This window comes from Muscardinus avellanarius (assembly GCF_963383645.1).
Source record: "Muscardinus avellanarius genome assembly, chromosome: 2".
NCBI lineage: Eukaryota > Metazoa > Chordata > Mammalia > Rodentia > Gliridae > Muscardinus > Muscardinus avellanarius.
Genome location: NC_137787.1, coordinates 677,339 through 701,258, shown reverse-complemented (window position 1 = coordinate 701,258; position 23,920 = coordinate 677,339). Strand labels below are relative to the sequence as shown.

Genomic DNA, 23,920 nt, shown 5'->3' with positions numbered 1-23,920 from the left:
CTGGCTTGTAAAGTTTGTTTCTGACTGACCATACAGAAAGCACATTTAGGCTTTTCCAAGAGGAGAGGAGACACTGAGTGGGAGCTCACCTTTTCCTCTGCCAGGTGCAAAAGCTGCTTCCTGGCCTTCTCCACGTCAGAAGAAGGGCCCCTGATGACGACGGTGTCACTTCCGGAACCCTCCACGGGGAAGTGAATGTGGACCCCACCGCACTCCTCCATGATGGCGCGGATCAGGCGGCCCTTCGTGCCGATGAGGGAGTTGTGCAGCTTGGCGGGGATCGAGACTTCCACCTCGGCTATGTTGGCCTGAAACCAAACGCACAGCAGCAAGAGGATGTCACTCAAGCGTGGATGGGAAGGCTGGAGGGGAGGTCCGCAGTCTGGTGAGGCTGCAGACGCAGGACCAGGCCCTGGGAGATGGGTGGGGCGGGGGGGCGGGAGCAGGGCTCTGGGTGCTGGTCCCACTTCTTCAGGCAACTCTGATACTAGCTGGCAGGGGAAATCCAATATGCCTACTCACACTTCCAGCCAGGATTAAAGAGCAGAGACTGAACTCACTCCTACCTAAAACGGCAGCAGGGAGCAGACACAGGGAGCTGCCAAGTGAACGCCTGCGTCAGAGCCCCAGCAGAGCGGCTGGGAAAGCCGGGAAAGTCCACCCAGAGACACTGAGGGGGTCGCCAGGGAGGATGCAGGGAGCAGCCTCCACAGCACTCTGCTCTGCTCCAGCTCAGGCCGCTGTTAGCACTCGGCAGTGTCTCCCCAGCACTGGAGACACACAAAGCTGGGCTAAACACAGCTCTGAACGCACTAAACAAGCCTTAAGAATAAGTACCAAGGCTGGGTGGTGGCGCACGCTTATAATCCCAGCATTTGGGGGCCGAGACTGGAGGATCGCGGTTTGTGGACAGCCTCGGCTACATAGTGAGTCTCGCCGCAACTGAGTGAGACCCTGTTTCAAAATAAAGAATAAAAAATAGGGCAGGGGGTGTAGCTCAGAGGTCAAATGCCCCTGGGTTCTATCCCCAGACCAGCAAAAGAAAAAAATAAAGGTATAAAAAGGAGCAAACTATTTCAGAGTAACTTAAAGCCCCCCAATATTTAAGGAATAAAATAAAAAGGTCCAATAAAAAAATACTAGTCTTTAAGCCAGGCACGGTGGCACACGCTTGTATTCCCAGTACTTAAGAGGCTGAGCCAGGAGAATGTAGGTTTGAGGACAGCTTTAGCAAATAGACTTTCATCAACCTGGAAAGACCCTGTTTCAAAATAAAAATAAAATACGGCTAGGGATGTAGCTCAGAGGTAGAATGCCTCTAGGTTCAATCTCTAGTGCCACAAACAAAAAACAAAAACTAGTCTTCAAGAAACAGGCAAAAACAAGCAATAAGAAAATACAAGATGTTAGGAAAAGATTCAAATGAACGCCAGCAGCTAAAGCTAGGTGGGATTATGGCAGACTAGGCCCCGTGGAGAACGAAGGACTTCAAAGGGAGAGCAAGTAGCACCAAGCGATGGGCCCTGTGGGAGAGCCAGGCGCTCACAGAAGAGACAGCACCACACTTCCTCAGATGCGAGCAAAACGCGAAGCTCGCACATCCAAGTGGCTCCCTGAGCAGCAAGCAAAGACTCCCAGGAAAGATGTTTCTGTAGGGAGCAAAGGGAAAAGCCCCTCCACATGAGGGCGAGGGGCCCAGTGACACTGGGCTTCTTGAGGAGCTGAGGTCAGTGCAGACGCCTAGCAAAAGCAGCTTTCAAATATGAAGACTACAGCCAGGCCACACAGGATAAGCACATTAAAGTGATGATGTGAGCCGGGTGCACGCTTGTAATCCCAGCATTTGGGAGGCTGAGACAAGAGGATCGCACTTTGAGGACAACCTCAGCTACTCAGTGGGACTCCATTTCAATAATAATAATAATAATAATAATAATAGGGCTGGGTTGTAGCTCAAAGGTAGAATATGCCCTTGGGTTCTATTCTCAGCACTAAAAAAAAAAAAAAAAAAAAGAAAAAAAAAGGTGATATGTGTGGGGGTAGGGTGGGCAGTTACTATCTAATGGGGCCAATGGGGCCAGTTTTGTTTAAAATGAAAACATTCTAAGCTGGGGTGGTGGCACATGCTTGTAATCTCAGTACCTGGGAGGCTGAGAAAGGAGGATCCTCAGGTTTATGGCCAACCTCAACAACTTAATGAGGCCATCAGCAACTCAGTGAGACTCTTAAAAAAAAAAAAAAAAAAAAACCTAAAAACTAGGGCCAGGAGTGTAGCTTGGAGTTCCATCCCCAGTACTGAAACAAACATACAAAAACAAACCCCCCCCCAAAAAAAAACAAAAACAAAAAACAAAAGTAGGGCTGAGGGTGTAGCTCGAAGATAGATAGAATGCCCCTGGGTTCTAGCCCCAGTATTCCAAAAACATTAAAACATTCTAAAATGGATAGTGTGATAGTTGTACAACACTGTGAATATACTCAATGCCACTGAATGATACTTAAAATGGTGAAGATGGTAAACTCTGTTTCATATATTTTGCCAAATTAAAAATCAGATCATAGTATATATAACTTAACCACATTTGTTAAATATTATGCAATACATGTAAATAAGTATGTAATACATGATATTAAATAAGTATGTAATACATGATATAGTCACATATGTACTTAAAAGCAAATATTGCACTTTAAAGAAATAGTGTCAATTAAAAACAGCAAGCTGCTGAGAAAAACAAACAAACAAACAAACACTTCAATGTTAGAAAAGCAAATCCCAGAGCAAAGAATATTATGGAGAATAAAAGGTTATTTTATGACGACGCAGATTATAGACGTTCTGAACACATGGAGTGGAAGTGCAGGTGGGGAACGAGGGGTATCCTGACAGCTTTAGTTAGTAAGCCTGACAGCTATGAGAAGAGAAAACCCAACGGTCTTGATCACTAAGCGCCAGAAACAGATGCCCTATATTCAGAGCGAAACACCTCACGGTGAGAACAAGGCTCGACACACAGGCAGATCTCAAAGCCCCGCGCACAATGACAGCAGGAAGCCGGCCCGAGGCGGGGGCGCGGCACCCAGTCCCAGCGCCCAGCACCCAGTCCCAAGTGCTCTGGCTGGAAGGGGTCAGGAGCTGCCCGAGAGTGGCCGGCAGAGGTGGAGGGCAGCTCAGATGGCGAGGGGCCTTAGGGATGACAGCCAAACTTGCTGGCTTGGCAGTGGGGATGATTTTCGTGGGTGTGCACGTCAGAATATGGAACCGCACACTGTGAAACATTTGTAGATCATGTTACTTTTCTTTACATTGAAGAAAACACTTTATAGATAGGATATCTTTCCTTTCAAGTGGTGTAAAAATTAACAAAATGAAAATACTTAATAGAACAAGAACATGGGTCAAATGTTACTGCTGTGCAGCAACAAGAGGCCACTGCGAGGCCTGCAGGCCCTGCTAGAGAGTGCACGACACGGGAGCGGCAAGGGTCTCCACCACGGAACGTGGCCCATTACCAAGTCTTTCTGGATAGACAGAATGCGGCTCCGGGCAGCTTCGCAGTTGGCCCGCTTGCCTGTGATGACGATCGTCTCGGAGTTGCTGTTCTCCGCTGGGAGGTCGATCTTGGTGTTACTCTCTTCACGAATCTAGAGAGGAAGATGAACAGGAGAAGCTGAGCAGAGTCCTTCCACAGTGGATGCACCGAGCGCAGGCTGTAAGGAAGAGCCAGAGCTTCCTTCCAGGCTACCCATGGATGGTGTGGGGCTATGGACGAAGGGCAGGCTGGTCACCTTTTTAATGTTTGCACCTCCTTTTCCAATAATGTTCTTGTGAAACTGTTTGAAGATTGGAACAGAAATGGAATAGCTATTTTCCACCTTAAAGACAAAAAGATGACACAATTAGCCACTCATGCCAGAGAGGTTTCCCTTCTATCCCCCAAGCAACATGAACTTGACAAGGCCTTGCTGTTGGCGAACATGGATTGGAGACTACTTTTCCCTGTCCACCTATCTGGTCCTCAGAGTCTGTCATGGAGATTAGTGACTTGTCTACGTATACTTGTCCTAAGACTCCTAGCCGGGCACGTTAGGGACTGGTCTCAAGCCCTTTGTATAAACAGTGCTGCACCGGAGTCTGAGTCTGTCAGTACATGCTGCACAAGGCTGGCCTGCAGCCGACACTCTGGCCGAGGGCACTGGCCACATGCCAGGCTCAGCGCTGGCCAGGAAGGGCTCAGTACCTGTGTCAAGGCAGTACAGACCCCAGTGCTTTTGCCTTATTGGCTGCAATGGTTTCTCTATCTAGTTATCTAAAGACTACTGAAGGAGCCGGGCGTGGTGGCACACGCTTGTAATCCTTGCGCTTGTGAGGTTGAGACAGGAGGATTGCACAGGTTCGAAGCCAGCCTCAGCTGCTTAGTGAGGCTCTCAGCAACTTAGTGAGACCCTGTTTCCAAATAAAGTATAAAATAGGGCTGGGAGTATAGCCCGCAGGTAGAAAGCCTCTGGGTTCTACCCCTAGTACCACCCTCCCCCCCAAAAAAATTAAAGACTACTGAAGGGAAAAAGGTAAGGGGGTGTGAGAAAAGAGAAATCTCCTACTTGAAATCTACAGCCAGAACCTTTGACGGCTGCCGCCAGTTGCAGCATGTGGGCATCAAGAGATGTACTTACTACCTGGTCCCAAGCCTCTAAGTACAGACCACTGTCCAGTGCAGGGCTTCCAGGGCAAGGGTCGGGAGTCCTGACTGGACACAGGCCCACACCATCCCCAGCACTGCCACACAACAAAGGGTGCGAAAGGCCTACCAGGTCTGCGACCATCTTCTGCATGTACTTGGTGCACTTTTCCACCTCATTCTTGGGTCCTCTGAGCTGGACGATATCACTTTTTTGTGCTGGGTCTGGAAAGTTGATGATAACCTGTAACAAACCACCAGGAGACAAAGTTTGCTTATAGGACAACTGGACAAAATACTGAATATCTTCTAAGTGTGAGTGATATCACTTGAGAGGTTAACCCATGCCTTGGGGCTGAGGGGTATAGCTCAGCTGTAGAGCACTTGCACAGCATATGCAAGGCCCTAGGATTTAATTCTAGCACTGAAGGTTAGGAAAGGGAAGATAAAAAGAAAAGGAAAAAAAAAAAAGCCTTTTGGAAACCTTTACCTCTGGGAATTTGTCACGAATTTCACGAATCCGTTCACCCTTCTGCCCAATGATTGTGCGATGAAATCTCTGCTCGATGATTAGATCCTTGGTACGCTCATTTTCCTAAGACATAATGAATGCAGATGATGCCACGCACCACTAGCAAAGCGAGTGACTCCCCTCACCAGCAAGCATCAGGAACCTGGGGACTGCTGCTGCACAGGACAGCTGCTGTTCAGCGGCACGTGAGGTGGTACCCAGGTGGTACCCTGCGGGATCCTGGGAGCAATACAGGCCAACAGAGTGCCTGTTACAGGGCACCTCACCCCAGCAATAACTGCCACGCCCCCAGGTGTCACTGAGCAAAGTACTACCAAAGAACTGATGGCACGATCCTTCAGCCAGACGTGCTCTCAGGCAGTGTGACAAAGGCAACCAAGTCAGCACTTGTATTCCCCAAGAGCCAGAGGAGAGCATGGTTCTGCATGGTAATGATAGCAGGGAGCGATCCATTCTGGACACAGGTGGCTCAGGCCACTTTCCCTGCCTGGATAATTAAGAAAGAAGGGCCCAACGCATGGATCTGAACCCACGTGGCTCTCAGTCTTCTCTGCAGGCTCCATTATAATGTCAGAAGCTGGGTGTGGTGGCACGCACTTGTAATCCCAGTATGAGGGTGGCTGAGACAGGAGGATGGCAGGCTCAAAGCAAGCCTCGGAAACTTAGTGAGGCTCTCGGCAACCTACTGAGACCCTGTTTCTAAATAAGAAATAAAAATTGTCAGCTATAAAGAAGAATGAAACAATAGCATTTGCAAGAAGATGGAGGGAGCTGGAGAACATGTTAAGTGAGATCGGTCACGCACAGAAGGAGAAGGGACATGTGTTCTCTCTAATATGCCCAAGCTAGGGAGCAGTGAGAATACCAGAGGGACTCCAGATGACGGAGGGGAAATCTCAGCAAAGCTAGAACGGAAGGATAGGAGAGGAAGAAAGCTGAGGTTGTTCAATGAGGAGCTACTTACGAGTATGTGTAATAGCATAAATATAGCACGGTTAACCTGGACACTCATTATTGGGAGGGGGGAAGGTGAATGGGGGAAAGGGCACTAAGCACAATCTAAATGTACCCCATTTTCAATTTCTTCCACATATAAATAAAATAAAGTATGAAAAAAAAATTGGGCAGGGGATGTAGCTTGGAGGCAGAATGCTCCTGGGTTAAATGCCCAGTACCAAACAATAACAACAATGACATCAGAAGAAATACAAGGCAGGGAGAGCTGGGACCCCAGAAGAACACAATCAGCTTATCAAACACTCCCAAAGACTCTGGGGTACATCACACTGGCATGCAGAGAACAGAAATCAGCATAGGCAAAAGACATTCTGGGGCAAGGGATACTGGGAGAGGGCCAGGACGAGGCTTTGGGACACAGGCTGGAGCCTGAGCACAAGGTGGCCAGAGGGCCGCAGGAGGTCGAGACACTCTGGGTTACAGTTGAGGAAAATAAAAGTACTGCCAGGTTCTGGGGGGACAGGATGACTAGGCCTGCCCAGGGCAGATGATGCTGTATCTACCTCTTCTGGTCCCTTCAAGGCACCCAGTGACTTCCAGGTGCAGCCAAGTTGTGAATTACTGCGGGGTGATGTGTGCACTTGACAAGTACTCAAGTAAGAGTGCCTGTGGCTTAGGAAAGCAGAGGTGCCGGCATCCTGTGTGGTGCAGTGCAGTGCTTCTGCTCCTGCGAGAACACCTGCTCCAGACTCACCGTGGGACCACAGTGGGGACCACGGTGGGAACCACAGTGACCCTCAAGTTTGGCCACACACGAGAACCACCTGGGGTCCTCTGAAAGTACAGGAATGTAGCCGAGTATGGTGGCACACACCTGCAATCCCAGTACTTGGGAGGCTGAGACAAGAGGATCACAGGTTTGAGGCCAGCCTACGTTTAGTCAGCCAGACTCTTAAAAAAAAAAGTGCTGGGGGTGTAGCTCAGAGGTAGAATACCCCTGGGTTTATTTCTGAGGTACTGGGGATGGAACCCAGGAACATTCTACCTCTGAGCTATACCCCCAGACCTATTTTTTAGTCTTTTTAAAATTTTTGTGAAGGGCCTCACTAAGTAGCTGAGACTGTCTGCGAACTAAGATCCTGTCTCAGCCTCCTGAATGCTGGAATTACAATGCTGGGATTTTTAAACTTGGGTGTGTGTGTGTGTGTGTGAGTGAGTGAGAGAGAGAGAGAGAGAGAGAGAGAGAGAGAGAGAGAGAGAGAGACAGACAGACAGACAGACACACACACACAGACAGACAGACTGGGGGTGGAACCCAGGGGCTTTCTACTTCTAGGCTACACTCCCAGATCTATTTTCTATTTTATTTGGAAACAGTATCTCACTAAGTTGTCGAGAGCCTCACTAAGTAGCTGAGGATGGCTTTGAACCTGAGCAATCTCCCTGTCTCAGCCTCACAAGCGCTGGGATTACAAGTGTGTGTGCGCTACCACGCCCGGCTACCTCTGGGTTTAAAAATCTAGAAACAGAGCTGGGCATGGTGGTGCACACTTGTAATCCCAGCATTCTAGAGGCAGAGACAGGAGGATTGCGGTTCGCGGACAGCCTCAGCTACTAAGTGAGGCCCTCTGCAACTCAGTGAGACCCTTTCAAAATAAAAAATAAAAAGTAGGGCTGAGGGTATAGCTCAGAGATAGAATGCCCCTGGGTTCCATCTCCAGTACTGGGAAAAACAAAACAAAACAAAAACAAACAAAAAACTAGGAACACTATTGCAGCAGCTGGGACTCCTGGGTGCCTCGTGCTTCTCCAGCACAGGACAGGGCCTGAGGGAGACGAGACGGAGGAAGAACACGACGAGGCCCCACGCAGCCCAGCACGTAAACCTGCTGTTGGATTGAGTGTGGCCCCAGGGCTGTGCTCAGAGGCAGTCGGCAGAGGCAGGCCTGCGCCCTCTGGCAGGACGGGCGCTAGGCTTACCATGCGAGACGCGAGCTCCAGCAGCTCCCGCTTGGCCTGCTGCACGCCCTGCGGGTCGCCCTCGATGCGGATGAGGTTGCTCTTCTCGCTGTCAGGAGGGATGCGCACCGACACCTTGTACTGGTCTTTGATTCTGTTTACTTGGGACACAAAAGGAAACACGTCTTGGATGCAGAATGTACAATGGTTTGTAAATGACTAACACCCTGGAGGGACAGTGGCAAGCCCCAAGTATCCTAAGCAGGTATTCCCATGAAGTTAAAATGACATCTAGCCTATAAAAGCAGAACTTCCATGGTGTAGAGTGAGAGGTGGTTAGGACCTTGCTGGACTGTGGGTTTCTAGAGCACCAGCTCCCAGTCTTGACGTAGGCTGGAGCTGCCTTGAGGTTCAGATACTGGTGGCAGGAAGCACCTAGACTGAGGATTAGTTGGTTTGGGATGAGGCTGGTGCTTTACGACATTCAGAAGATCCCAGGTGTTTCCAACATGCAAGCAGAGATACGACTCAAGAAAAAGAATTCACACGTTAACTCAAGTCAGATACCCCACTGACCATCGATAAATACAGGCGACAGGAGGACTCCAGCATCAGCTCAGACCTAAAGTGAGCATTTACCATCTTCACAAAATTAAGGGGGCTGCAAACCCTCCTGCTGTCCCCTGCTCTGGAAAGAACCTGGTGCCCCCAACTGAGACGCAGGCTCCCAGAACCACAGAGACGGCACACTGCCAGGAGCGAGGCAGGCAACGCCCGGTGTGCAAGCAAGGAAAGCAGAGCCCTTTGGAGGGCCCAAGGAAGGCTCTGTGCAGACATTCTAAAGAGTGCACGTGCAGAGGCAGTAGGGGCAATCTGTGGTGGAGTCTGACGTGAAGAGGCTTCTTCCAGGGTGAAATGATGCAGGTAGGAGCAGCAACAGACAGAGAAAGGGGTGGCAGATTTTATGATTATGGGAAAAAAAAGAATAAGGAATTGGATCAGAAGAAAACAGAACAGATAAAAATCCTTTGACCACACTATGCTAAGAGGTTCTACAATTCCTAGGGAGCACAAGCCATAGATCAATGTTAAAACTGTACTACTTTATTTCCTTGTATTTTTTAGTAAATGATATAGTCAACCCAAATAAAAAGCAAAAGCACAAAAGTTCATCATCTATGCACGGTTCAAGTATGTGTAAAAATAAGCAATGAGCAAGGTCACCATGTGTCCAGAGTCTTACCTCATCGCATCACAGAGATGGCACAGACCCCAAGCCTGACACCAGAGGAGAACGTGCTGTCCAGGCCCCAGCACAGTGAACAGGCTTGTAGTTACTTGCAACCAGAAGAGGATTCTTTTTCCCCTCCCTGGGTGTTAGTCATTAAGAAACCCAGGAAGAATCCTCTGTTGACGAAGCTATGCAGGAAAAGGTACGTGCTGGCCATATCGACCTCCACCAGAAGGTGAAGCCCAGGGCATGATGTTGTTTCCAGAGTACATAAATATCAGGACAGGGGGTACAACCATGCAGGTAAGCTAAGCACGGCAGGAGGCTGAAAACTCTGGATCACGGCAGAGAGCCCATTGCACACACTCCCTGAGCTACTGCGTCCCTGAGCTGTCCCGGCAAGGGCACAGCCAGGCCAAGTGCTGGACCAGGAGCGTGGGGATGCTTGCTCTCTAGCAGCCCCCATGCTGACAGACTCGGGCACACCCTGCTACACAAGTGCAGGCCCGCAGGCCCTGGCAAGCCCAGCCCAGCAGGCCTGGGTGCAAAGGGGGCTGTGGTCCTGGGCTGCCTGCAGAGGCCCCGCACACCCTCAGCGCACTCACTGTTGGCTCCGCTCTTCCCAATGAGGTGCCTGTGGAACCTGTGGTCAATGTTGATCTCCACATAGTCCATCCGGTTGATCTGTGGGAGACGCAGAGTGGTCAACAGAGACGAGTGCTTGGGTCCCTGGGGATGCTTGGTTGTTTAGACAAGGAGCCAGATCCCAAGTCTGGAAGATGCCAACTCCCGCTTCTTACTGCTCAACTGCCAGGAAAGGGCAGCACAGTTGTCTCTCCCCCTCCGCTGACTCTGGAGAGCTCCAGGGTCTCTGTGCCACCCCCACGAGAGCGGTTCCCCTCGCCAGAGCCCCGCGTGGCACTCACCAGGTCTTTGACCATGCCTTCGATCTGCTCCTGGGCCACGTTCACGTCCTCGGTGGGGCCCTCCAGAGTGATCTTGTCCTCGCCTTCCGTGAACTCGATGTGAACCTACCAGCCAACAATGAGGAGAGGGATGGCCAACTAACCCCAAGGCTACCGTGACCCCGGGCCCCGTGCACGACTGCGCATCCCCAGAGAGTCCATGCGTACTCTCCTCCTGGGGGCAATGGCGGACCCCAGGCTGCTTCACATATACACTGGGGAAAGGATGGCCGCCCCGCCGTGGCAAGCTGGGCAGAGAGGCTGCGGGAGGACCGTTGTCTGGCACTAATGCTGTGGTCTGACAACCCTTCCTTTTCTGAGGGCAGAAACTGCAAAGTGCTTCACACCACTGCTACTCATACACTCGTATATCGTCACCTTTGGAAGCCCTGCTTCTCTTGTTCTTTAAAAAGTGAAAACAAGTGCAACTGCGAATCAAACCGGGCATGGTGGTGACACCTACAGTCTCAGCTACTCAGGCTGAGGCAGGGGACTCAAGGTCAAGGCCAGCCTGGACAATGTAGCGAGGTCCTGTCTCAGAGTAAGATTTAGAAACCCTGGGGTGTAGCTAGTGGTAGAATGCCCAGGGTTCAGTCCCCAGCACAAAAGCAAAACCCCCTCTCAAAAGTGAAATGATGAACAAATAAACGGAACACTGGTCTCAACAGAAAAGGAATGAAGGCGACAGCAGTGCAGAGGGCAAAAACCCCCCATCAAATTCAAATATTAATACGATTTGTATACAAGTTTTGCTCTTCAAACAACAAAAGCTATCATGCTGTAATTACTAGGCAAAACATTTCTTACACTGTTTATTAAGCCTAGCAATACACATCTTCTCTGGTTACAAAGACCAGAAAATGGTACAGACACCTAATGACACCGATTCTGTAATCCCACAGTTATTGCAGAAGCTGGCCACGTCCAGTGAGCGAGATGACCGCAGCCTGAAAACAGGCCAACTCTGAAGGCGTCCACAAGACAGATGGCAGCAACACAGCAGTGGGACCAGCAGCACCCGAGAGCCACAGCATCGCCTTACCTTTGGCATCTGCTGAGTGATTTTGGCCAAGTTCTGCCCTTTTTTGCCAATGATGAAACGGTGAAGCCAGGAAGGAGCAGAGACGGAGGAGACTGTAAAACTATTGGCCTAGGAAACAAAGGAAACAGACCAGCAGGTGGGTAGGGCTCAAGGTCATGTTAGAACAAAGGCCGGACTGCCCCCCCGCCCCCCGCACAGTCACACATCACGCACCAGTCCAGAGCTCATCCATAAAGGATGCCTGAACATTCCAAAGAGCACAGTACCCTTTACTGTGTGGCAACTACCTTGGCATAGACTTCAGTCAAGGCCTGCCCCAGCTTCTCAGGCTCGCCTCGCAGTATCACAGTCTCGGAGAGGCTGTCGGAGGGCGGGATCTCAACAGAAACTCCAGTTCTCTCCAAAATCTCCTGCAAGGAGTTGCCTTTCGGTCCGATGACATACTTGTGCTGGGATTTCTTTACCTCCACTGCAATGGTTGTGGTCTTCTTTTTCTAATTAAGAACACCGTAAGGGCAGTCAGCAGGCAGGTGCTAACAGGAGGAGGCCGGCCAAAGGGGACCCCGGCCAGACGACAGGCGCCAACCCTCAGATGGAGCTAGGCCCACCCTCTCTACAAGCTCTATCTTCCAAAGCGTGAACATCCCCTGAGCTTAGTCGCTCCAGGATAACAGCAACCTGAAGATTTAAAAACACCAAGCCTTGCTGGGCGTGGTGGGCACACTTGTCATCCCAGCATTTGGGAGGCTGACACAGGAGGATCGCGGTTCGCGGACAGCCTCAGCTACTCAATGAGGCCCTTTGCAACTCAGTGAGACCCTGTTTCAAAATAAAGAATAAAAAATAGGGCTGGGGGTGTAGCTCAGAGGTCGAATGCCCCTGGGTTCCATCTCCAGTACCAAAAACAAAAAACAAAAACCACCAAGTGTTTTCTCCAAATTAAGGAATGAGTTTCGAAACTCAAAGTTGGCCAATTGGAGCCAAGAGATTAGTCAAAGATCTGAGCTGTGTGCACCAGCCCTGTGGCAGCGCCAGACGCCACTCTCAGTGCAGCCAGAGCCCCAGGCCAGGACATATGCAGACCAGACTGGAGGACAACTAACTGCAGTGTCCAGCAGTGGGGAGCACTGCAGTGGGTTCCCAAGGATTAAAAAAAAAAAAAGGACAAGGCACAGGGTGGCCTTAATCAAATGTGCAGACTCAAAACCACACCCTGCGATGGCCTCTGCCCCTTCCTGCCACGCACCTTCTCTTCGTAAATCTTCTTGATGCGAGCCACGGCCTGAGTCAGCTGCTCCTTCTCTCCGGTGAAGACGATCTCCGTCCGGCTGACACTGGGTGGGGGGATGTTGATGCGTGTCCCTGTCTCCTGCATGATCTCCCCCACGAGTCTATTGTATGGGCCAGCGATGAAGGGGTGGAAGGCCTTCTCCACCTCCAGCCTCTCCACGGCGCGCTTGTCCTGGGAAGGAAGGGCGGGACTGCTGAGAGCAGCCAGGCCCCAGGCACAGCACGCGGCCAGTGCACGGGGCAGCCCACCAGGAGCAGGGCTGGCTGTGCTGGCCGGTGGCAAGTGCATGGGTGCCCGGGCCTCACCTGCTCAGCAGAGATGAGGAGGACCTCGTGGCGAGCTTTCTCAATGCCCTCTTTGGTGCCAGTGATCTTGATCTGGTTGCTGGGGTCATCTGGGCGCGGAATCTGGATTTTGGTTGCAGTTTTCAGCTCCAAGTCTTGCAGCTTCTCTCCATTTTTGCCGATCACAAAGCGATGGTGTTCTTTAGGAATGGCAACAGTTGCTGAGGCCTATAACAGAAAGAGAACCAGAAACAACAATACTTGTGCTTCTATAAAAGCACGTATCTCTGGTTGGAATGCCCACTGATCGCACCCTATGTACAGATGGCGTGGGCTCAAATGTGACCCATGCGAGTATGGAGCCTGCCCTGACCCCAGGCCAGACAGTCAAGTGCGCCTGCACCAGTGCTCGCCACCCACTGGTACCCACTCCTCTGCAAAGAAGTGCACACCCAGAAGCCTGAGGTAACACGCTCGATGGCAGTACAGAGAGAAAGAGGCAGACCCCAGAAGTCAGCAGCCCTAACTGACACACGTGACAGCCAGCTAGAAAGGAAACGTGTGAGGTGTGGTTCAGTGGTAGAGCACTCTGACAGGTGTGAGTCCTGGGTGAACCCCTGTACCTTACAGTACACAAAAAGGAGCCAGACAAGAGTGTAATAGGAAGTAGAATGTGTGCATTATAAATTAGAAAAGACTCTTGAACAATTCAATGTTCAAATCACAAAGATGTCAATTTCTATTAAGATTAATTTTAGATTTGAGCACAAAGTTGATTATAAAGCTTTCACGATGATACAAACAAGAACACAAGAAGATTCAGGCGTGGTGGCGCGCGCTTGTGATCCCAGCATTCGGGAGGCTGAGACAGGAAGATGGTGGTTCAAGGACAGCCTCAGCTACGTAGTGAGGAGGCCCTTTGGAATTCAGTGAGACTCTGTTTCAAAATACAAGAATAAAAAATAGGGCTGGGGGTGTAGCTCGGAGGTAGAATGCCCCTGGGTTCCATCCCCAGTACTGCAAAAAAAAAAACCCCAAAACAACAAAAAAACAAACATACAAACAACCAACCAACAGAAGAAGCAAGGCATGCCCTCAGAAAGAATAGAACAGGACTGAGAACGTCATAACAGCAACTGATATTGAAACAAAAATCACTACCAGAAAAATGGGAGACCACTAGCAGAGAGAGACGGACCGACGGTGCAGGCCCGAGAGCACTGGGGGCCCAGGCCACTGTGCACAACACCAGGCCAGCATGAGCGGGCCGCTCCCTCTCCTGGCACTGGTGGAAGGCCAGGCGGGCAGGCCCATACCTCACCCATTTGAGACACACCCAACACAGACTAGAAGGATAAACTTTCTTTTCTCTCTCTCCCCCCTCCCTCCCTTTCTTTCTCTCTTTTTTTCTTTTGGTGACTGATAATTGAACCCAGGGGCATTCTACCTCCAAACTACACCCTCAGCCCTATTTTATTCTTTAATTTGAAACAGGGTCTCACTAAGTTGTGGAGGTAGTAGCTCTCAAGTAAGAAGCTATTAAGAAGCTCCTGCCACAAACCTGGGAGCCTCCTGTCTCAGCCTCCCAAGTACTGGGGTTAGAAGCATGCACCACCACACCCAGCTCTAATAAATCTTATGACTCGGAAGTGAAAAACTTCCCTCAATGATCAAAGTAATAAGATAATGTGACTCCATAAGAATAAAATGTTCATATTGCAAAAGATACCAAGAGCACCAAACAAATGACAAACTGGAAAAACTCTGTGTATTTTCATCACTGATGAGGGATGGTGTGTGTGTACTGGGGAGGACTGAACCAGAGCCTCACCTACGGAGGCAAGTGCTTTGCCACTGGGCTATGTCTCCAGCCCTTTGTTTTGATACAAAGTCCTGGCTACAGAGTCAGGGCTGGCCTGGAGACCGCAACCCTCCTACCTCAGCCTGGTGAGTAGCTGGGAAGCACACGCCACCTCGCTCCACTCTGATGAAGACTTTTTGGAACTCTAATATAGAAATGGGCAAGATGAAAAACTTGATAGGAAAACAGGCTATAGAACAGACATTTCATAGGAAAAAAATTGGAAATGCAAAATAAAAGTATGTTCAATAACTTTTCACAGTGGCAAACACCCAAGTACTGGGTAAGCCTGGCTCTTACGCTGCTGCTGGGACTATGCAACACACAGCCTCTAAGGGACAGGAATTTAGCCACAGGTGGCCCAGTTACACACGCCATCGTCCTCTGAACCAGTCATCCTACTCCAGGAATCTATCCCAAAAAGCACTGGGTAAAATAGAAACAACACATGCGCATTCTTTTTCTTGTGACATAACTCAGAACCCAAATGCCCGCCAGTACACTGCGGGAGTAAGCTACTGCTCACCCAGGGGTTCCTGTGTCTAGAGAAGCCCGAGTAGCTACCACTCACACAGACGCCTTCAGAGAGCAGTGCGGGAAAAGAAGCAAGGCACAGAACAAAGGCTACGGCAAACTACATTTGTCTCTACTCTCAAACACAAACAATAAAGAATAAATCAAGGGCCAGGCAGAAATGTTCACTCACAAAGAGAGGGAAGGGGAAAGTAAAGACTGCAGGCTGGGAAAGAGATTTCTCTTACTGTACTTTATTTTTTGGTGGTACCAGGGATGGAATCCAGAGGCATTCTACCCCAGAGCCACGCATTCCGTATCATTATGATTATTTGTGGTACTAGGGATGAAACCCAGGGGCATTCTACCTCTGAGCTATGCCCCCAGCCCTATTTTCTTAGCCTCCCAGGTACTAAAATTACAACCATGCACCACCATGCCCGGATCCTAATTTATTGTTAATTTTGGAACAGGGTCTCACCACGTTGCTAAAGTTGGCCTCGAAACCTGCGATCCTCCTGTCTCAGCTTACCAAGTACAGGGATTAGGATATGTGCCACCACTTCCGGCTTTAATTAATGTACTTTATTACGCAGATTTGCCATTGTAATCATGTAAATGTTTGTTTATTTTTTGGCAGTGCTGGGGAGGACCTTGTATGTTAGGCAAGCACTCTGACACTGAGCTATATCCTCAGCCCTTTGACTCTGAGACAGGTTCCTGACTGAGTTGTGAGGCTGGCTGTCCTGGATTTTTTTTAAGATGGGGACTGAACCAAGAACTACAAGCCAAATCCCCAGACCTTCTTATTTTATTTTTTGTGGTACTGGGGCTTGAACCTAGGGACATTCTACTTCTGGCAATATACTCTCAGAATTCTTATGTTTTGATTTGAATGAGGATTTTCACTAGGTTGCTAAAAGCTTTGCTATATCACTGAGACTGTCCTTGAACCTATGATCCTCCTGTCTCAGCTTCCCAAATACTGGGAATACAGGTGTGTGCAACCAAACCTGGCCTTATTTTGTTTTCAAACAGGGTCTTGCTAGGTTGCTGAGAGTTGCTACTTGCTGAGGCTGTCTTCAAACCTGCAATCCCACTGTCTCAGTGTCTTGAATAGCTAGGACTGCAGACCTACACTACTGCACCTGGCTTGGAATAATTTTTAAAAATTAAAAATAAATGAAAACAAATGAACCTAACTACATAATATTGATAGGAAAACTAGAAAAAAGAAAAAAAACCTTAAATTTAAAAGCCTTAGCTGGGCGTGGTGGCGCACACTTGTACCGTCAGCATTCTGGAGGCTGAGACAGGATGATGGTGGTTCAAGGACAGTCTCAGCTACTTACTGAGGGTCTTGGCAACTGAGACCCTGTTTCAAAAATAAAGAATAAAAATATAGGGCTGAGGGTGTAGCTCAAAGGTAGAATGCCCCTGGGTTCCACCCCCAGTACCACCAAAAATATATAAATATATAAAACTTGCCATTTTAGTTGGGCATGGTGGCTCATGCTTGTAATCCAGTACCTAGAAGGCTGAGACAGGAGGATCGCACAGGTTCGAAGCCAGCCTCAGCTACTTGGTGAGGATCTCAGCAACTTGGTGAGACCTTGTTTCCAAATAAAAGAGAATATAGGTCTGGGAGTGTAGCCTGAAGGTAGAAAGCCTCTGGGTCCCAACCCCAGCGCGCGCACACACACACACACACACACACACCAACAAAACCTTGCCATTTTTCATCTTAACTAGAAATAATGTGAACTCATGATTTCCTTCTCTTTTTTTTTTGCAGTACTGGAGATGGAACCCAGAGGCATTCTACCTCGGAGTTACACCCCCAACTCTACTTTTTATTTTGAAACAGGATCTCACTGAGTTCCAAAGGGTCTCACTAAGTAGCTAAGGCTGTCCTCGAAACACAATCCTCCTATCTCAGTCTCCTGAATGCTGGGATTACAAGTGTGTGCCACCATGCCTGGCATTTCCTTTCTTTTTCTTTTTTTTGTGTGGGTGTGGGCATGGAACCCAGGAGCATTCAAATTCTGAGCTACACCCCTGCCCTATTTTTTACTCTTTATTTTGAAACAGGGTCTCACTAAGTTGCAGAAGGCCTCACTAAGTAGCTGAGGCTGTCCGCAATCCTCTGGTTTCAGGTCCTGAATGCTGGGTTTACAAGCGTGCACTGCCAGGCCCAGCTTCCTTCTTTCTTTCTTCTATTTTTGGTGGTCCTAAGAGTGGAACCCAGGGGCTTTCTACCTCCGGGCTATACTCCCAGACCTATTTTGCATTTTATTTGGAAATCGGGGTCTCACTAAGTTGCCGAGAACCTCACTAAGTAGCTGAGGCTGGCTTCGAACCTGTGTGATCCTCTTGTCTCAGCCTCCCAAGCGCGGGAATTACAAGCGTGTGCCACCACACCTGGCTAGCTTCCTGTTCCTATTTCTGTCCTCTGAAAAAGCCCAGAAGTGCTGACAAGCCCCCGCCCTTGCTACACCTAGAACACTTATGCTGGCCTGGAAACCTGATCTTCCTGCCTCAGCATCCCAAGGTGCTATCAGGACTGACTTTAATCAACACATTTTATTACAAGGTTTGACACTTGTGATCATGTAAATGTCTCTGTGTGTATTTCCTATTCAAACAGCCTGGGAAAGCTATGGTATGGTAGTACACACCTGTAATAAAAAATAAAAATAAAAATAAATAAAAAGTAAAATATGCCAGATGTGTGGCACATTCTTATATACCGGTACTTGAGAAGCGAAGGCAGGAGGATCGCAGGTTCATGGCAGCCTCGATGAGGCTCAGTTTCAAACAACAACATCAACAAAGAGCCAACACGCCGGGCGTGGTGGGCACTTGTATCACCCCCATGTGGAAGGCAGAGACAGGAGGACCTGGGTTTGCGGCCAGCTTCAGCTACTTAGTGAGATAGAATTCCCCTGGGCTCAATCCCCAGCACTGCAAAACAAACAAATAGAACCAGGGGTACAGCTTGGACATAAAATGTCCCTGGGTTCATCCCCCAGCACCGAATGAATGAATGAATAAAATAGGGCTGGGATGTAGCTCAGAGGAAGAATGCCCCAGGGTTCAACCCCCAGTACCCCTTCACCACACACACTCAAAAAAGGGCTAGGAGTATAGTTCAGCAACAGAACACCCCTGGGTCCAATCCTTAGTATCACACACACACTGGGCTTCTCTTAAAAAGAAAGAAAAATCAAGTGCAGGTGGGCGTGGTAAGGCACGCTTATAATCCCAGCATTTGGGAGACTGAGACAGAAGGATCTCGGTTCGTGGATAGCCTCAGCTACTACTTAGTGAGGCCCTTTGCAACAGATCTTGTTTCAAAATAAAGAATAGGGCTGGGAGGTATAGCTCAGAGGTAGAATGTCCTTGGGTTCCATCCCTAGTACCACCAAAAAAAAAAAAAAAAAAAAAAAAAAAAAAAAAAAAAAAAAAAAATCAGTGCGTAGCTGGACATGATGTGGCATATGCTTGTACTTGGGAGGCTGAGCTAGGAAGATCACAGGTTCGAGGCCAGCTCCAGCATTAAAACAAGGGGGAGGGGCGCAGTTGGGGTATAGCTTGGAGGTAAAATGTCTCTGAGTTCAATTCCCAGCCCACACATACACACACAAAAACAAACAAAAAGTTATTGAACGAGGCTCTGGGTTTGATACCTAGTACCACCACTACTTAAACAAACAAACAAGTAAACAAGACCAAAAAAGATAAAATATAAACATGTAATCTGTAATCAACCCAATCTGGGGCCTGGAAACGTGTGTGTGGTGGGTATACAGGGGATTGAACTCAGGGCCATTCTACCTCTAAGTTACATTTGTAGTCCTATTTATTTATTTTTGTGTAGTACTTGGGATTGAACACAGGAGCTCTCTATCTCTTAGCTACGATCCTAGCCCTATTTTATTCACTTTTTTTTTTTTTTTTTGTGGTACAGGGATCAAACGCAGAAGAATTCTACCACTGAGCTGCACTCCCAGCCCTATTTTAATTTTGAAGCAGGTTGCCGATGGCTTCACTTAGTTTTTCAGACTGGCCACGACCCTGTGATCCTCTCATCTCAGCCTCCAAGTACTGGGATTATAAGCCTCTGCCACCACACTCAGGTTTTTTTTTTAAACAGTCTAAGTTGTGGAAAGCCTTACTAAATTGCTGGGGCTGACAGTGAACCTGCTATCCTCCTGTCTCAGCTTCCCAAGTCCTGGGATTACAAGTGTACGTAACCATACCAGACTTGGAAATGTGTACTTAACAAGCATATTAGCTGATTCTCATGCAAAGTCAGGGAAATGCAGATCTACACCATTTAGCAACCATAGACTCTTTTGACTGTCTCAAACTGAGCCAAGTTTTTTTCAGTACATTCAACTGAGATGGCTGAAAGGTAGGTATTCTAGTTCTGTCACTGACTTAGTTTTTACTAAAAAGCCAGGGGTTCCAAATGTTGCTCTTCTAATTCCAAACAACGAACTGTCCCGTTGGTAGACTTCGTGAGGGTGCAGCCTGCACCAGGTCCCGGTGACAGAGCGGCTAGGGACACCCACCTGAGTCTGCAGTCTAGCAACGATGTCCTTCCGGGCTTTCATGACGGCATCCAGTTTCCCTGAGACCATGATGGAGAGGCCTTGGTCTTTGGCCAAAGACAGCTCCAGGTGAGCGCCGGTCCTCTGCATGATCTCCAGGCAGATCTTTGCTTGTTCACCTTCTCCAAACTGGTTCATGTCCTTGTATTTCCTCTCCTCCAGGGGTACATGGAACACCTGCTCAGAAAAGACCAATGGAGGAGAAGGGAAATATGAAGGCATGGCATTTGCTCACGAGCGGTGCCCTGAGACAGACTGCTGGAGGGTCAGGTCAGGAGGTGGGCATCCTGCAAACCCGGGAAGGAGAGAAGCAGGGTGCTGAAGCTCCGAGTGGAATGGATGGCTGGGAAGACTGTCTCAGAGACGGAGCAGCACCTCTGCAGAAGAAGAGCAGGGCTCAAGTGGAGGTGGTGAGGAGGTAACAACGAGCCCAGCGAGGTGCCGGAGGGGCGGTAGCCAGGGGCCACCTGGCTTGCCACAGTAAAAGTCAAAAGGACACGTTCTGCTCCAGGACTCGCTGGCTCTATGGAACACGGAGGGTGGAAGCAAGCGGATCGGCTGCCTCCATCAGGACCCGAGCCCTGGAAAGCAGTCCACTCAACAGGATCATTCACAGACAGCAGCCAGGTCAAGGGAAAGATGGCGTTGCAGCTCTTTTTGAGTACAGAGGACAACGATCTGTTGACCATGGGGATGACTTTCCACATTACCAGACATGAATTCACATATCACAGAGGAGCTCTGAAGCCCACCAGCATCTCAAAGTACAGAGAGGCTAGTGAGGTCAAAGACAACCGGAAACCTGGCTGGCTGCCTCCTGACAGGCCAGCTCTGGCTGCTGAAGCAAATGAGAGGGAACCACATGGGACTCACGATGTGTCATACGCCGCCGCAGCCGTACGCCACTGCAGTCGGCTGTGGGTGAGCCCTCCAGCGCCCGGACAGGCGGGCGTGGTGGAAGCTGTGCCTAGGAGCACCCCCGGGGCAGGGCTGGTTCAGTGTGAAGGCTTCCTCCCTTCACACACCTAGAGCACCCATCTCTCCATGTTCAAAGCCTCTACAGGGTAAGAAGGGTGGTGCTCCACCTGAGTGATGACGGAAGCCTTGATGGGCCGGATCTTGTTACTCCAGGCTCCAGCAGGCTCCTGGGCACTTTCCAAGCAGGCCGCTTTCTCAGGAAGTGGAGGGAAGGCATCCTTGTAGGTTGGCGGGTCACTCTCCTCTTCTGAATTTAAAGTGGCAACTGGACCAGATAATATCAAAGAGGAAGACATTCAGCATTGTATGAAAAACAAAACACTTCAGGGTTTGAGTGGGAACCTCTACTAAGCAACAACTGCCTGAGTGACAACTCTCCTCATTCATGCCGATGGGAAAGGGTCCCGGATCACCAGGACGAACCGTGGACTTCAAGGCCGCCCTCTGAGAACTAGAGGGGCCAGAGACTCCAAACTCCGGAGATCTCTGTACGGAACCCTGTGAATGGCCAACACAGACAAGAGCTTCACTCTACCACTAGAGTGTGTGAGCCCCTTGAGGGCAGGCCTACCACAGCAGTCTGCAGAACCTTGTGAGTGAGTCTTCTTGTTTTTATTTTAAATTAATCAATTAATTATTTTTTGCGGTACTGAGGATGGAACCCAGGACCATTCTTCCTCAGAGCTACACCCCCAGTAATATTTTTTATTCTTTTTCTTTTTTTGTGGTATTGGGGATGGCTAAGCTACACTCCCAGGCCTATTTTTTTATTCTTTATTTTGAAACAGGGTCTCACTAAGTTGCAAAGAACCTCACCAAGTGGCTGAGGCTGTCCACGAACTGTGATCTTCCGGTCTCAGCCTCCCAAATGCTGGGATCACAAGAGTACGCCTTGCCTTTATATTTGCAAAGCAAAATAACGGTGTTGCCCTGCATCTAAAAGAACTGTGAGGTAAGCTCTACTGACTTTCCACCATAACGCACAATGTTAAAATGACTCCTGGGGATCTGTTGTCTCTGATCTCCCCTAGTTCAGGCAGAGACCAGTAAGGCTTGTGGAAATCAGAGTCCTGCCTTGATCACCTTCATCTTTCATAGTTCTCCACTTGTTCATGACAGCAGGGGACGACTCCTAGGGCCCAGCAGTGCCCAGCAAGAGCCAGGCCTAGTAAAACACCGGGAGCGCGCGCACGCACACACACACACACACACACGCACACACACACACAGAACAGGGGCGACCTTTGGAATCAGATAGGCCTACATCCGAGTCCAGGTTTGCACTTCCTAGCTGCAAGGCCATCTGCCCTGGGCAGTGCTGCCCTGACCATGGCTGGGCTCTCCAGTGAAGCTTCCTTCTTTAGAAAGAGACCACAGACCTCATGGGGTGGCTGGATTAAGAAGATCCCAGGCCCCCAGGCACTCACAACCAGGTGAGTAGCTGTATCCAGGGCTCCAATACCCAGCACAGCAGGCCCTGGAAATAGCACATAAAATGTGTCTGGCCAGTGTGACTGAAGAAGAGATTGTAAGTTTTATATAATTTTAAAGTTAGCAACGAACATTCAATTCAGATAGTGAGAAACTTTAGTTTTTGTCTGGAAAAACTTAGAACAATCTACTCTTTCAATGGAAAATTTCAAGAAATCTAAATTCAGATAAAGAATTGTAGATAATTCAGCATTCAATCAAAATGTCCTTTAGTTGTAAACATCCACCAGACTTTAAAAGAAAAAAAAAAAAACCCACAAAACATCATAGTCTTTTTTTCTTTTTTTTTGCAGGTCCGGGGATGGAACCCAGGGACATTCGACCTCTGAGCTACACCCCCGGCCCAATTTCTAATTCTTTATCTTGAAACAGGGTCTCACGAAGTAGCTGAGGCTCTCCGCAAACTGTGATCCTCCTGTCTCAGCCTCCCAAATGCTGGGATTACAAGTATGCACCACCACACCCAGCTCATCACAGCCTTTTTAATTTTCCTTTTTATTAAAGAGATATAAATGATGATGTTTTAGATGTACTGGACTATATAAAATAATTAAAACTGATTTTATTTGTTCTTTCTTTTTTTTTTGAAACGGCCTCACTAAGTAGCTGAGGCTGTCCGAGAACCAGCCTCCCAGGTTGGGATGTACTGCACCAAGCCCTGCTTATTTTATATTTTTGAAACAGTCTCACTAGGATGATGAGCGTCTCACCACTTGCTGAGGCTGATCTGGATCCTGAGATCCTCCTGCCTGGGCCTCCCAAGCCCTGGCTCACTGGCTCATTTTGGCCACACATGTGGCTGGCCTCCTATTCCACTGAATGGCCAGCTGCTAAGTGCTCAGAAGCAGGCCTGGCCTTCCTTCTCCAGGAGGCACGACCACACTCTGGGGCACCTCACAGCCCAGTGCAGTGCTCACAACTGGGACAGTGATTTTAAAAGGGACCCCACTAACTGCCATCAATTTCCAGAAAGTGGTCCACATTTTACATCTCACCGCATGTGGATTCATCCCTTGCACCTGGCCAGCTGTGTAAAACAGAGTGCACAGGATGGGCAGGGCACCCAAGGCCCCTCTAGAAATGGCATAAAGTTTGGCGAGAATCTGGGGGAAGCCATGCCTTAGAAGTGAACAAGAAAAGCACGAAAAGCAGTCACCTTTGATTTGCTGCGGAACCAGCCCACTTCGGTGTTCAGCAAAGCTCTCCTGGGTCAAAACTGCAACGGAGCTCATGGTTGATCTCACGCCCACTCACAATCCGGGTAAGCCACTAGGCAAGAGAGGAGGAGTCAGAGTGGAAAAGGCAAAGTACAACAGCTCTCAGCTCTCTCAGGCTGTTAGCCCAAGTTTTCGTGGAGGTCTCCTACCAGCAAATGACATCTTTTTATTTTCCTCACAAACCCTGATATAAGGTGATATACAAACGCTCACCAAGGGGTAAAGAGGGGAAAATGCAGCTCTGTGCTAAGAGTGCTTGCCTCACATGTCCAAGGCCCTGGATTCCCGGTACTGCCAAACAGAC

At 49.1% G+C, this 23,920-nt stretch overlaps 1 protein-coding gene across 2 annotated transcripts in view; it reads right to left on the bottom strand.

Moving 5' to 3' along the window:
* Nucleotides 1-23,664, bottom strand: part of HDLBP (high density lipoprotein binding protein) — a gene marked incomplete at both ends in the record, with an annotated part of 34,975 nt that extends 11,311 nt beyond the window's left edge. The window contains 15 exons of one of the 2 annotated variants that reach the window (XM_080689990.1): nt 90-308; nt 3,514-3,645; nt 3,790-3,876; nt 4,810-4,923; nt 5,170-5,274; nt 8,149-8,288; nt 9,964-10,042; nt 10,285-10,389; nt 11,366-11,473; nt 11,653-11,859; nt 12,612-12,827; nt 12,962-13,168; nt 19,892-20,107; nt 21,016-21,173; nt 23,556-23,631. In XM_080689990.1, the coding sequence (XP_080546116.1) occupies nt 90-308; nt 3,514-3,645; nt 3,790-3,876; nt 4,810-4,923; nt 5,170-5,274; nt 8,149-8,288; nt 9,964-10,042; nt 10,285-10,389; nt 11,366-11,473; nt 11,653-11,859; nt 12,612-12,827; nt 12,962-13,168; nt 19,892-20,107; nt 21,016-21,173; nt 23,556-23,631 (2,169 nt within the window). Of the gene's footprint in view, nt 1-89; nt 309-3,513; nt 3,646-3,789; nt 3,877-4,809; nt 4,924-5,169; nt 5,275-8,148; nt 8,289-9,963; nt 10,043-10,284; nt 10,390-11,365; nt 11,474-11,652; nt 11,860-12,611; nt 12,828-12,961; nt 13,169-19,891; nt 20,108-21,015; nt 21,174-23,555 lie in introns of both variants that reach the window. The other variant, XM_080689991.1, reaches the window with a different exon arrangement.
* Between the last annotated feature and the right edge of the window lie 256 nt (nt 23,665-23,920).